General features: G+C 36.8%; 1 protein-coding gene across 5 annotated transcripts in view; it reads right to left on the minus strand.

The window, feature by feature from the left end:
- FMN2 (formin 2) overlaps window positions 1–12284 on the minus strand; it is a 166608-nt gene that overhangs the window by 65964 nt on the left and 88360 nt on the right. For all 5 annotated transcript variants that reach the window (XM_017736388.1, XM_017736386.1, XM_017736387.1 and 2 more), the window contains one exon: window positions 757–818. In XM_017736388.1, coding sequence (XP_017591877.1) covers window positions 757–818 — 62 coding nt within the window. The remainder of the gene's footprint in view (window positions 1–756; window positions 819–12284) is intronic.

Raw genomic sequence — 12284 nt, forward strand, 5'->3', positions numbered from 1 at the left:
GATGTGTAGCCAGAGCCCCACATATCCAGGCAATGCACTCACAGAAAGGCGTAGTGTTCGCTGGCCTCAGCTGAAGGCAGAAACACACTTCTGACATCCATGATTTTGAATTTTTTATGTGACTGGCCTTGTGAAGTTTTAGAACATGCCTGAGCATATTCTGAATCCCTGATTTTACACACCTAGAGGTCAAATCTCTCTGATTATTAGTACCAGACATTTATGAAGGCCCTGGAAGTTTCTGCTACTTTTTATTACATTACCTTAGAGAAATTCTTTTCCTTTCAAAGAGTTAAAATTATTTTGGAGCAATCCCTGAAGCAACAATAATTAAATGCTACAGTTTCACAAATGGAATGATTTCTGCTATCAAAGCTTTTTTTTTTTCAATTGAACAGTATTTTTATGTCAGTGAAATTACGAAGTGATGGCAAAGATGTGGAGTGTAAGGTTTGATACCTATTGATCGAAGATTGCACCAGCCAAGAAAAAAAAAAGGAGCAAAATTGATTTCTGCTTAGTCATTTAGACATTGATAATTTTACTTATGCAGAAATACACGCACTATGTAAAACACACAATGGCAATTAATGCAATGTAAATACTTAAGTGTTTTCATTGCTTTGTGGAAAATAAAGTCACTTCAAAATAGGACTTTTTCTACAAGATTTCTGAATATTATTGATGCCAAGTAAAAATACCTTCACATGGACACACAATATTCCTACATTTTATGGACTTCCTTTGATTACTCACATTCTCATACAGGGCTTGCAGTGTCTCTAGGTCAACCACAGAGTTGTCCAAGTTCACAACAGCTGTAAAAAAAAGACAAAATAAAAAAGAGTTAGTTGTTCAGGATGATAATCCAGCTGTGAAAGAAAGACTGGTCACAATACTAAACAACAGTTTTATGACCTACTGGTCATACAGCTTAAGGGTTTTAACTTTATTAATGCCTTGAATAGTGCCGTTTCTAAGAGTATGGCTGGAAACCTGGTAGAGCCAGGTGTCAAGTGTTAAAGAATTCATCTCCCTCCCCCCAAACACACAAACATGATCCCACAAGTATGGCCATAGTCAGAGATCAGAGATAAGCTTTACATCAGACTTTCATGGTCCAGCTGAAAGCATTATAAAAATTTGTAAATCTGCACCACAGCCACACACACATACACACTCGCACAACAAAGCTCATTCCTGTCACTGTTTGACTTCAGTCTTAAACTCATTAATCCATAAGTCAGCCAGTTAACTTCAAAACACCTGACAAGGGTCAAGTCTTCTATGCACTAAGCCGACACGTTTAGTAGGGATACAAAATATGCCTTTCCTGTTCCCAACCAATTCTGGCGCCACACACATACTGTATTTTTTTCAGCATCAAAAAAACCCCAGTGGAACAGCTCAAAGACAATGATTTCTATCTACCTAACCTGAATTAAAAAAAAAAAAAAAATCATTAAGAGGAAAAAACCTTTAGAAATGGAACCCTGACTCCCCATTTGTTTTAGAAACATTTCACAAGGCATAGGAAATATTTTTGCAACTACTGAAAAATTGTTCTCAGCTAATACAAAGATTTATTTCTCAAATAGTGCTTTTCAGTCTTCCTCTTACATATTTTTGCAAGCACTGTGACCATTCATTTAAAAGGTGTATAAATCCAAATTTCCCCATCCAGATTTTATATCTTGACATTTAGAATGTTGCATTAGAATATATATGATGGCAATGAATAATTTTTATCATACTATACCAGTCTTTTCCTACTTTGCACTTCATTAATTTGTACCCTTTTTTGTAATGGGCTCTGTGTGTGTATGGTGTGTGAGTGCACTCGTACAATAAGCTGAATAAATTCCTTAGGTGAGATTAATCTAGAAATTGCAACATTGATCAGAGATAGAGACCCAGCACTGGGTTGCTTGTTGTCCTATAAATCCATGTCCTTAACTGTCACAGAGAAATTCTGTATACACCTGAAGACTACAGAATATAATTCAAGCTCATATGTTTCTGATTGCTCTAAAGCATCCAGAGATACCACTCTGAGTCTGGGACTCATCATGTTTCCCCTTTCCAGGCCTGAGACATAGTTTTAGTTGCAGTATAAGAAAATTATAAACAAAAAAGTGTTGATCTTGATTAAACTAAGCAGGCCACACTGTATCTCTAAGCAGGGCACAAAGCTAACTTCTAGGACTAAACAAAAAAATAATTTTAAAACTCTTTATTTTTTCATTTTTCCTTTACCAGAAAGCAATGTAGCAGATAATGCCAGTGTAACAGTTAACAGTTCAGGAAGCAACATGTTTTTTGTTTTCTTTTGGGGGAGGAGGCACGTGCAAAAAGCTGCTACTAATTATATGGGATATTTTTAAACTTCCCTCCCCCATCCAAGTGTAATAATTGTTGCAACAGAGACTTAAAGATGCCCTCTACACAAGGCACTGTATTATACATTGTATTTAATAAGATATTGCTGCTCAATAAGACTAGCTGTATGCTTAAAAACATGCCAAATTTGATTTGTAGAACTGGACACTAAAGTTTGCATGCAACTAGAAACTGGGTCTAGATTGGTTTGAGAGCTCTACTTTAAGACAACACTAACATCAAAGCCTATGTACAAACAGCTTTATTAAACCCAGGTTATATTATGAAACCCAGTTTATACCATCTAACATTCCAGCACTTTTATGCTTTCTCAATGTTTTCATATATGGACACACTCACAACCCTTCAACTATTTATTTTGAGTTGTGGCTTCCTTCTCCCTACTCCACCCCCTTCCTTCCAGAGACCGTTCACTCCTGTGCTAAGAAATTTAACATAAGTTCCTGCCCTGACTTTTGCTGAATGTTAAGATCACCCACGGATTACTCAGAGAGCAATAGAACACTTTTGTTTGAATGCTTGCAGGAGATAAGAGAACGCCTGGCAAACACAATGGTGCCAGGTCTGTGTACTTTCAACAAAACAGGTATGCAGAAGAGTGTACATACTTCAGGGAGCTGCTTAAATCAGTCTGAGACAAGGACATGGGGAAGTTAGATTCTAGGATATATCCTTCAAGTCTCCTCCTCCAAAGAGAAATACATTTCTAGATGTTTCATCTAAACCTGTATATGTTCATAAACAGTGCTCTGACATCTCACTAGGATTTTTCCATACTCATTTTAGGTGCGCTCCCCCTACTCTGAGGACTCAGGGTATGAGCTTCTGTTCTTTGCCAAACCTGCAGCATTGCCATACAGAACAAGATAGTTGGAAAAATAAACCAGAACTACTGCATTTTCAATTCCATTATCTAGACAATTTGAATTGAAAAAAACAATCATGTTTCCTTATGTAGCCAAGCTTACTAGCTAAACATGCCCCCTACAATCAGCATGACTACACAAACATCTAACCAAAGTATTCCATATGTGGTGGCAATAGAATGATGAAACACAGACAAAGATTAATTTCCTCATATGAAAATATTTTTAGCCACGCTGCAGTTCCAGTACACTTTGATGCAAGTGACTGGAGAAGGGTTTGTATTAGTCTTGCAGTCACTGGATATTTTCACCCATGTCACTAGTTTAGAAAGTGATTTTTTCTTGTTTCAAAGTTGACATTGATATTTCCTGGCCTTGACTACTATGAAAGTGAAGACTATCTATTCGCTTTTGCTCTAATAGAAAGAACTTTAATCACATCAGACCCAGGAATTCAGTTCTTACTGTCAAGATCTCATAGTTTTGTTATTTTCTTGCATTCCTATTGCCACTCCTGCCAATAAAACCAGCACTAGGTTCAAGCTAACACTGTAAAATTATTTGATGTATATATACAAATACATAGATATGATTAAATCAAAGTTGAACCAAGAAAAAAAAATTAAAGAAATTACAAACCAACAACTTCTTTTTCTATTTAAGCAAGCCATGGTCAACAGATAACTACAAAAAATCCACCCAGTAAAATGAGGGTTTGGGGATCAATCACAAATGATTACTTGATACTATAGAGGACAAAGAAGAAGAAATTTCAAAGGATTTATAGCCAAATTAAAGGGTTCGGGGAACTCTTGCTCGTCCTCACATTTCCTGATACTGTCACTGTTTTAGTCACAATCTGCATGGAAATCTAAAATGGTATCTTTATGGCAGAAATGATATCTTATTATCTAATGACAGAATATGGAAATTTTAGCAGAATGGAAGAGTTTCCTTTCAATTCTGTATTTCTAAAATATAAGTGGAATAAAAAAATATGTATGCAAACTCACATTAGAAAAGCCAATTTAGGTACTAGCTGGGAGTTAGAAAGAAAAAAAAATGCAAGCAGACAGACAAAGATTCACTACTCTCATTAATATCAATTAATTTACAAGTGTAGAAGGTACATCCCTTGACAGGAGGATATGTTGCTGGTAAAAAAGTGAGATTAGGGCACGTGATCATACTCAGAGGCATATTTGAACTGAGAACTAATGGATCTTCTTCCATATACATAGAAGACAATTTAGAACAGAGACACAATTTTAAAAACCCCAAACCAACAACAAAGCAAAATACAAAAAATAAACCAAACACAATAAATTATCACCACCCTCAAGTCTTCAGGGGAAGACAGTAACCAAGCCAACAACAAGATCAAAATTTTGCCAGCAAATGTAATCCTGAAGAGGAAATGTATGAGAAAACACCATTGGCAGCAAGCTGCATGATGCCCAGTGTATTGTCAGGAAGACTCTAAAGGCAGCGGCTGTACTTTTTCCTTTGTTAGACAGATCATTTCTGTTGCTATTCTGTATCTAGGAGCACACGAACTACCAGCTGCCACTAAACCAAAGCCGACAGGCAACGCCGACACAGCTAACTCACATTTCCCTGTGGCTGTGATTCTAGATACACCAATAGCACCACTTACATAAAGTGTCAGAGAAAAGACAACTTCCTACAACTACCCAGTCCTTGGAAACTCCATTTTGTTTCAAAGTCCAAAACTTTGGAATTTCCTTTTTAAATGAAAAGGCCAAAATTTGAAGTTTCCCACTGAGTAGCATTTCAGAAAGAAGAAAAAGTGTTATAAACCAGATCCTTTGGATCCAAATTTTATGTCATAAAACTCTCATTAACACAATCACATATGGATGACTTTCAGAAAACTGGTATTCAGCTGAATTCTTAGTCTTAGGCTTCCATTTTCTCAGGGCAGGTTTCAAACCCCACTCCATTTCTCTGGCCTTTCCAAGTATGCTGCCTAAGATTTTCTGGCTCTGGACTCCGTCTAAAATTAAGTGTCTCCTTCTTGAAACCTCCTGGAAGCACCGCCGTCTCACAAAAAACTGACTAACCATTTTCCAAATCCTACTTGACTGATAACAGATCACAGTTTAAGTCCTCATAAAGAAGCAGTAGCTGAAGTAAAACCACGTCTGAACCTGTCCTGCCCTACACAGATCCGTCCTTCAGAGAGACAAACAAGAAAACCACCCATCTAAGTCCTTCCTGCTGATTTCTACCTCAGCTGACTTCTCTGTGACTCTCCAAAAACCAAGGAGTATTGCTTCAAGAGGCCACTCCTTTTTTCCTCCTGCACATCTCTGCCTCCTCACTTTCACATCTGCTCTCTTTCTCCAGAAGAGCACCAGGAGTTTCTGCAAGACTTCACAACTTCTCTGACAAATGGCAGCAACAGATGGTCAGCACAGCAAAATACAAAGGCAGAGCTATTCTTCTTCACTGAGTGAAGGACGTCCTGCTTCTGCAACAACTAACCACAGTACTCTTACCACATAGTTCTGTGTGTGGCACAGATTTGGGGGTTTCTCAGCTGTTACGCCCTTCATGAGAGCAAGCTTACAGGATACTAAGAGGTTACAACTTCCATAGTACTTTTACCAGGCTTTGATCCCCAGATATTTCTGCTCCAGTGAAATCATCTATACCCAGGAATATTACTGTAAGCTGAAGAGTGAAAGAAACTGAAAAGGCATCCATCAAACTTATGACAAAAAAATTGACTCTGTTGTTGTTAAGAATCTGTATCAATATAGAGAACTGCAGAAACAGTAAGCTTTATATAATTAGTGTCTCAAAATTACTACATAATTTTGAGGCAGAACAGTACTATTAAAATTCATTCAACCAAATTTAATGGGATTTACAATTATTTTAAATTATCTAAAAAGTATGTTTTCAAGAAAATAAAGGCACATAAGTAGATGAGTAGGTTCAATGTGTCACTTTGAATTATCTTCCTTGAATTATTATTTCTGAGTTAATTAAGAACAATAGACTCCTCAAGAATAATGTACAGGCAGTAAATTGAAAGAGGTCAAAATCCAGCATCATTAGAAAACTAGCATACTGGCAAATCTTAAAAAATGGAAAACTGATACAAGAAAAACAAGTCAGATAATATATAGCTTGATCAACTTATGCTTTTATCAACAAACAGAGAAAAAGAATAGATACAGAATGTATACAGAATTGTTCTGTGAATACAGAATGGAAGATTTCTCTGACAGGTGGCTTTGGGGGAAAATGCAAGAACACAGCACATGCAAACACAAGCAATCCATGAAGAAAAGTCTCAATGCAGACAACTTCATCAGGTTCATTGGAATGATGGACAGCTGAACTGCTCAATTCAGAAGTAGAAGAAAAAACACCTGCATCAATGTTCTCATCAACAAAAGAGCCAAGAGAGCCTAAGAAGATGATCAAAGTGCAATGGCTTCTTTTGCTCCCATAAAGATTACGTTCGGATGTAATATCAAGCTACTTGCCAAGTAAACCCAGATTTACGTGAAACTTAAGATTTACATTTAAAAATAAACTAAATTGCAAAACTTTCAGTCTCTTATTGATCACATGGAAAACCCACAACTTCAAAACTTCATATCCTTTGGTTCACTCCTCCTTCCCTCCCCCTCCCCCCTTTTTTTTACTTTTTCCCCCATGAGACTTTTGGCATCATTCATCTGACATCGACAAGGTCATGTTTTTATCTGTAATACTTCCAGCAACTTGACAACTGCTGCTATTCTCTTGGGATTTTTCTTTATCATTAGGAATAGAAATGTGTATCTCCAATGCAGAAAGTTAAATTCCAAATGGGCCTCTTTGAAATAAATGTTGTGTTTACACAACAGTGCTAAGACCTAATGTCCCTGTGCTAATGGAAACTGCAGCAAACACACAAGAGTCATGACTGTATAATTTTTAAAGTTCCTCAGAAAATAAGCAAAAGAATTGTTAAACATAAACTGCATAACTAGCAGACACTATCTCCCCCTCCCCCCCTCCTTAAAATGGGTAGGTGGCACATGACTGCACTGGTAGAGTTAGCATAAATGAACAACTTCACATTATTACCTACCTTCCTGCCCTCAGTACCTGCGTGATATATTTATCTATTAGGAAATACTCTAAAATTGTCAGGATGAAAACTTTAAGTGCACAAAGCTCGAGGGAGATTGGAACTTCAGCACAAGTACATACAGCATGGATCAGAGGCAAGACACCACCTAGAACTGCTTGCACACAGTTTTACTGTGGCAGTAATTCACCTTGATCTAAAGCTTGTGTGAGAAACCAGAACAGAAAACAAAATTTCCAAGCAGAAGCCATGGATTAAGTTGAGCTGTTGCTTCAGACTGTTTTTAAAGGACTTAAGAATTTTAAATAACTTCAAGAACATGCACTCGCATTTCTAGGAAGCAATAAAATAAGAATAAATTAAGCATTAATATGTTTTGCAAAATGTGAAGAAAAAAAGTAGGAGACTTTGTTGAAAGGAGTGAATCTTCCGCATGATTCTTCTCTTATAAACACAATTAAACTTCTAGAAAGTTGTCCTTAGCATTTCTGTTCCCTCACTTGTATCCCTAATATAAAAACTGTATCAACAGATTTTTTTACATACATGTAAATATACATTCACACATGCAACAAAATATATCACCAGATTTTACATAGCTGTACATAGTTAATATAAACAATTACATTACATAGATTTCAAACAAGTGCCTACTTTGTTAAGGACAGCAGTTACTGATTATATGAAGTCAAACTTCATACACCTATACAGTTTGTTTACAAAAAGTGTGCAAGCTCAGCTCATAGAGAACAAATATATTTTGTTTGACTCAGTATGTCGCCTTCTTGTCTAGGCATGAAAAAAAAAGTGGAGAGCAATGCTGTAATCCTTTCAGAATAAAATGTTTAAATACAAACATGATTGCCATTGTAGACTGTTTAATTTAGAGAGATTGTATTTCAGTTCTGGCTTTGAGAGGTTTGCTGATTTGACTATAGAGAGTACTTCAATGCTTATCTTAATTGTTTAGATAAGATTTGTTTGAATTTGGCAGGTGAAAAAAACATGGGTGTGGGATATAGGAAGGTTGAGAAAAGACTGGCATTTTACCAGATTATGCTTATTTTAAACTACAGTGCATAGAGGAGCAAACAGTTTTATGAACCTGCCAGGGGCTGGTCATTGGGGGGGGTGGATCTGAAATGTGAGACGGACTGGCAGGATTCAAGATTTTCAACAAACTGAAAAGGATTACTATGATAACTCCCCAAACACTACTTAAGGCTTAACATAGTACACAAATGCAGATTGTATAAGACACATTTAAATAAGTTTAAATAAATATATAATTGTGCTTTATGATTATAGTAGGGGGTTGTTCTCTAGGCAAACTTCCTGACCCTTAAATGTAAAGTGTTTCAAGAACAGGATTTTTATATAAAAATTAATATTGACATACAGGTGTATTTTATATGTAAGAATTTCTGTTACAGAAAATAAAACTGCTGCTATAAAAACCCCCCCAATGCTCTTGGCTTTTAATTTCAGTACCAGTTTGTACTAAGCTTTTTCGCTTCCTGGTTAGGGCAGTACAGCATGCCACAGGCATTTCATTTAGAGGTTCCCAAAAGAAACCTTGTCATACCTGTCAAGTATATCTTTTTTGGGGGCAGACTACTGAAACATGATATCTGAGGAATATATTTTGGGGATGTTTACTTGTCAGTATGTATTTACAGTGTACGTTTAAACTGTACAAACACATCAGCTGCAAAGGCACATATGCAGTACATCTGGCATTGTGTATCAATCTGCCTCAAGACAGACATGATTTGTAGCTTTAAATTCATGAGTCAGGTGACATAAAATTTGGGTTTTCTGTGTGTTAAACTTTTCTTTCAGATCCACGTAGGCTCTAATGCCTTTCAGTCTCTGTTTCAATGACATTAAGACCAGGAGTTCCACAGGCTAATTGTGGTACCAGTGATGGTGTAACTGGGAGACATTAGCAAGACTTGTTTGGAATACAAATGAGCCTTCAGGCTTGAAACTAACTGAGGCTTTAAGTTACCTGTGGCTTTTTTTTAGTAACCAAACTTGCTGGCTTTTGATTTAATCCCACTTAATCTACTTCTATTAGAATACCTCACAGTAAACTAAGTCATGTCTAACTCTGGGAAGTGCAGTCTATAAGAAAAAGACAAGCTTTTCCTTTCTTGCTTTAGAGAGCTCATTCTAAATTATAAATTTAAACAAAATGCATGAGGAGGAGAAAGAAGATTTTTATTTGGAATTATCTGGTAGTGCACTGCTGTATTTGATTAGTATTTGAAAGTTATGAGGGCAGATACCTAACACACGTTGTTTCTACAAAAAGTAGATTCTCTGCAGTAAGAAACTAACTTGGGATTTTAGCTTTTTTCCTCTCAATTTACCCACAGTTAGTGCATAGTTAATGGAGCTCCCGGTGTGTCTGGTTGGCAATTTAGAACACTTACATTAAATTATTTGTCAGCACTAAATGAGCTAATAACTGCCAGCTCATAGATCTAAAAATGTAATTGCTCTTGAAACATTACCACAAACAAGAGAGTACCTTAGGCTTTCATAGGACTTCGTTCTCAGCTCACTGCAAATAAATATAACTTTATCAACATTGAAAAGAAAGATATTAAAAATAGTGATTAATCCTCAATGAAATCCAGGTGGCAATGCTAATGGGAGAGCCGCTCTTTCCTGAGCAGACTCAAACTCACCCAAAGAAGTGCTTCGACTGCACTCTGTAATCATCATCAATGACTAATCTAAAACTCTCAAGAAGTGGCTAGAAGTTAGAGCAATTTTTGGACTAGAGCTAGAACCAGTGTAGGATCAAAAAGACCAACAAAGGAGGGAGCAGAATAACCTCAAGAACTTGTCTATTGAATTGCTTGATCTATTTAACTTATATAAAGAAAGTTAAGAAGCAACATGATTACATACCTGCATGACAAGATATCTGAAAGTAGACAGCTCTGTAATTTCACAGAGGCAAAGCATGAAAGAATGAAGGGTATCTGTAAATTAATCTAGCAAATTCACTATGGAAAGAATCTTTAAAGTGCTAAAAGTGAGAGAAATTAACCTTTTGAACAACGTTTCATGGGATATGTTGACTTCTCCATCACTTAAAGTATTTCTATGAAATCCTAGACTCACCAAAGTCAACTGCAAAACTTTCAGCAACTTCAAAGAAAGCAAAAGGTTGAAGGGTCAGAATTTCAGCTGGAACTCAAGATCATTTATACTGCTAAAATGTTCATATTTATACAGACTAATAGTTTGAGGCAGAAATTAGCAGGCAATATTACATAGCTTGCCTTATTCAGCAGCCAGACTAAATGCTTAGAATGCTCCGTCTAAAAACCTAGACTTGAGCTGCATGTTTGCCCTTTGCTAGCTCTCTCTCAAATTCTCTACTAGTCTTCTGTAACATCACCAAGCCTAAATCATTTTACATAGACTACATGGAATGTTGTTACCCTTTGATGATTTACAGCAGAAAGTACTGCAAGCTCTTTTAGCCATGAAGACATGTATTATCATTCAGAAACGAGCTTTCCCTGCTTATGGTTCAAGCTAGCCAGTTGTGTGTGATACCAGTATCCGTACTAGCAGAATTAGCTAGAAAGCACAGCATGGAAATATACAGGGTTTCAAACATCATGCAAAGCAGGTCCTCATTTGCCTGTAATTGCTGTACAAGCAACCGTTTTAGTCACAACTCAAAATACAAGTTTTCTTGGTCAAGAATAACAAAACCAAAACTTTTGAGAGGTTTCCTCTCAAATCAAATTTCTTTCCTTCTGTCAAATGGTAGTAGTATCTCACTGAAATAAAATTACATACTCTCAATCTATTCTCCAAATAATTTTTTTTTTTTTTCTCCTGGCACAGCAAAGTACATATTAGATGTTGCCTAGTATTCTACATATCTGCCCTGTCTGATGCCTGGATAAACACACCAGGGATTTCATCGTATTAAGGCACGTTAAGCTTTTCACCAAATATTCTGAAGTTATAGTACTAAGGAGCTACAGATGCTAAGAAAGTGATGTAATGATCTTGTGATACCATGTTATAAGTGTGGTGGGATAATGAAAATACTGCAAAAAGATTTTTGGCTAGGTACATGACAGATGACACAGCTTTACTAATTCAAATCACAATACTGTGATTGCTGAGCGCAGACGGATGCCTGTATATGGTTTAAGTTCCACCTTTTTTCACACTCCAAAGCATTTTTCAAAAGCTGGTATTAATTCAAGGAAATAAGGGCTGAAATAACAACAAAACGAAATGCCCATGTACACAGAAAACCAAAATACGCACATTAGAAGAAAAAACCCCCAAAAGTTATTTGGAACCACATATATATATTTATTTCAGTATCATGACTAGCTTTGGCCTACTGAGGACTGTAGGATTATGAGAGGCAATCGATATTGCTTCAGTTCAATGACACTGAGCTGTGTTTTGTGTCTAGGTAGCAAAAGCAATTGCAACTTCACTAAAAATCAGAAAATACTTTACACTGAAACAGAACGTAACACCCATTGCTTGGGGAGGTTTCATGTGAAACAGCAGAACAGAAATTATCCTGATTTTTCATTGCCTGCGGATAACAACAGAACAAGAGAAAGAAGAGAAAGCAGTAAGTAGGAGAAATCCAGGTACCTCATAAAGTGACAGGTACAGGAACACCAACATACTGACTGCAGCATGAGGAACAGTGGGCACTCAGGCTAAGCAGAAAACCATAATTTCCCGGGCACTCTTTCTTACCCTCCCCTATAGTGGATGATGCATGGACACAACAAACAAGCCACTCTACCATCTTCGCATCATGCTTTCTCTTCCTTACACTCGGAGCTACTGTTTAAAGGAGCTATTCCCTGCGTGAGGACTGTGCCCACAGGCAGCGC

The sequence above is a fragment of the Corvus brachyrhynchos genome, unplaced genomic scaffold (genome assembly GCF_000691975.1).
Source record: "Corvus brachyrhynchos isolate BGI_N302 unplaced genomic scaffold, ASM69197v1 scaffold595, whole genome shotgun sequence".
Classification (NCBI taxonomy): Eukaryota; Metazoa; Chordata; class Aves; order Passeriformes; family Corvidae; genus Corvus; species Corvus brachyrhynchos.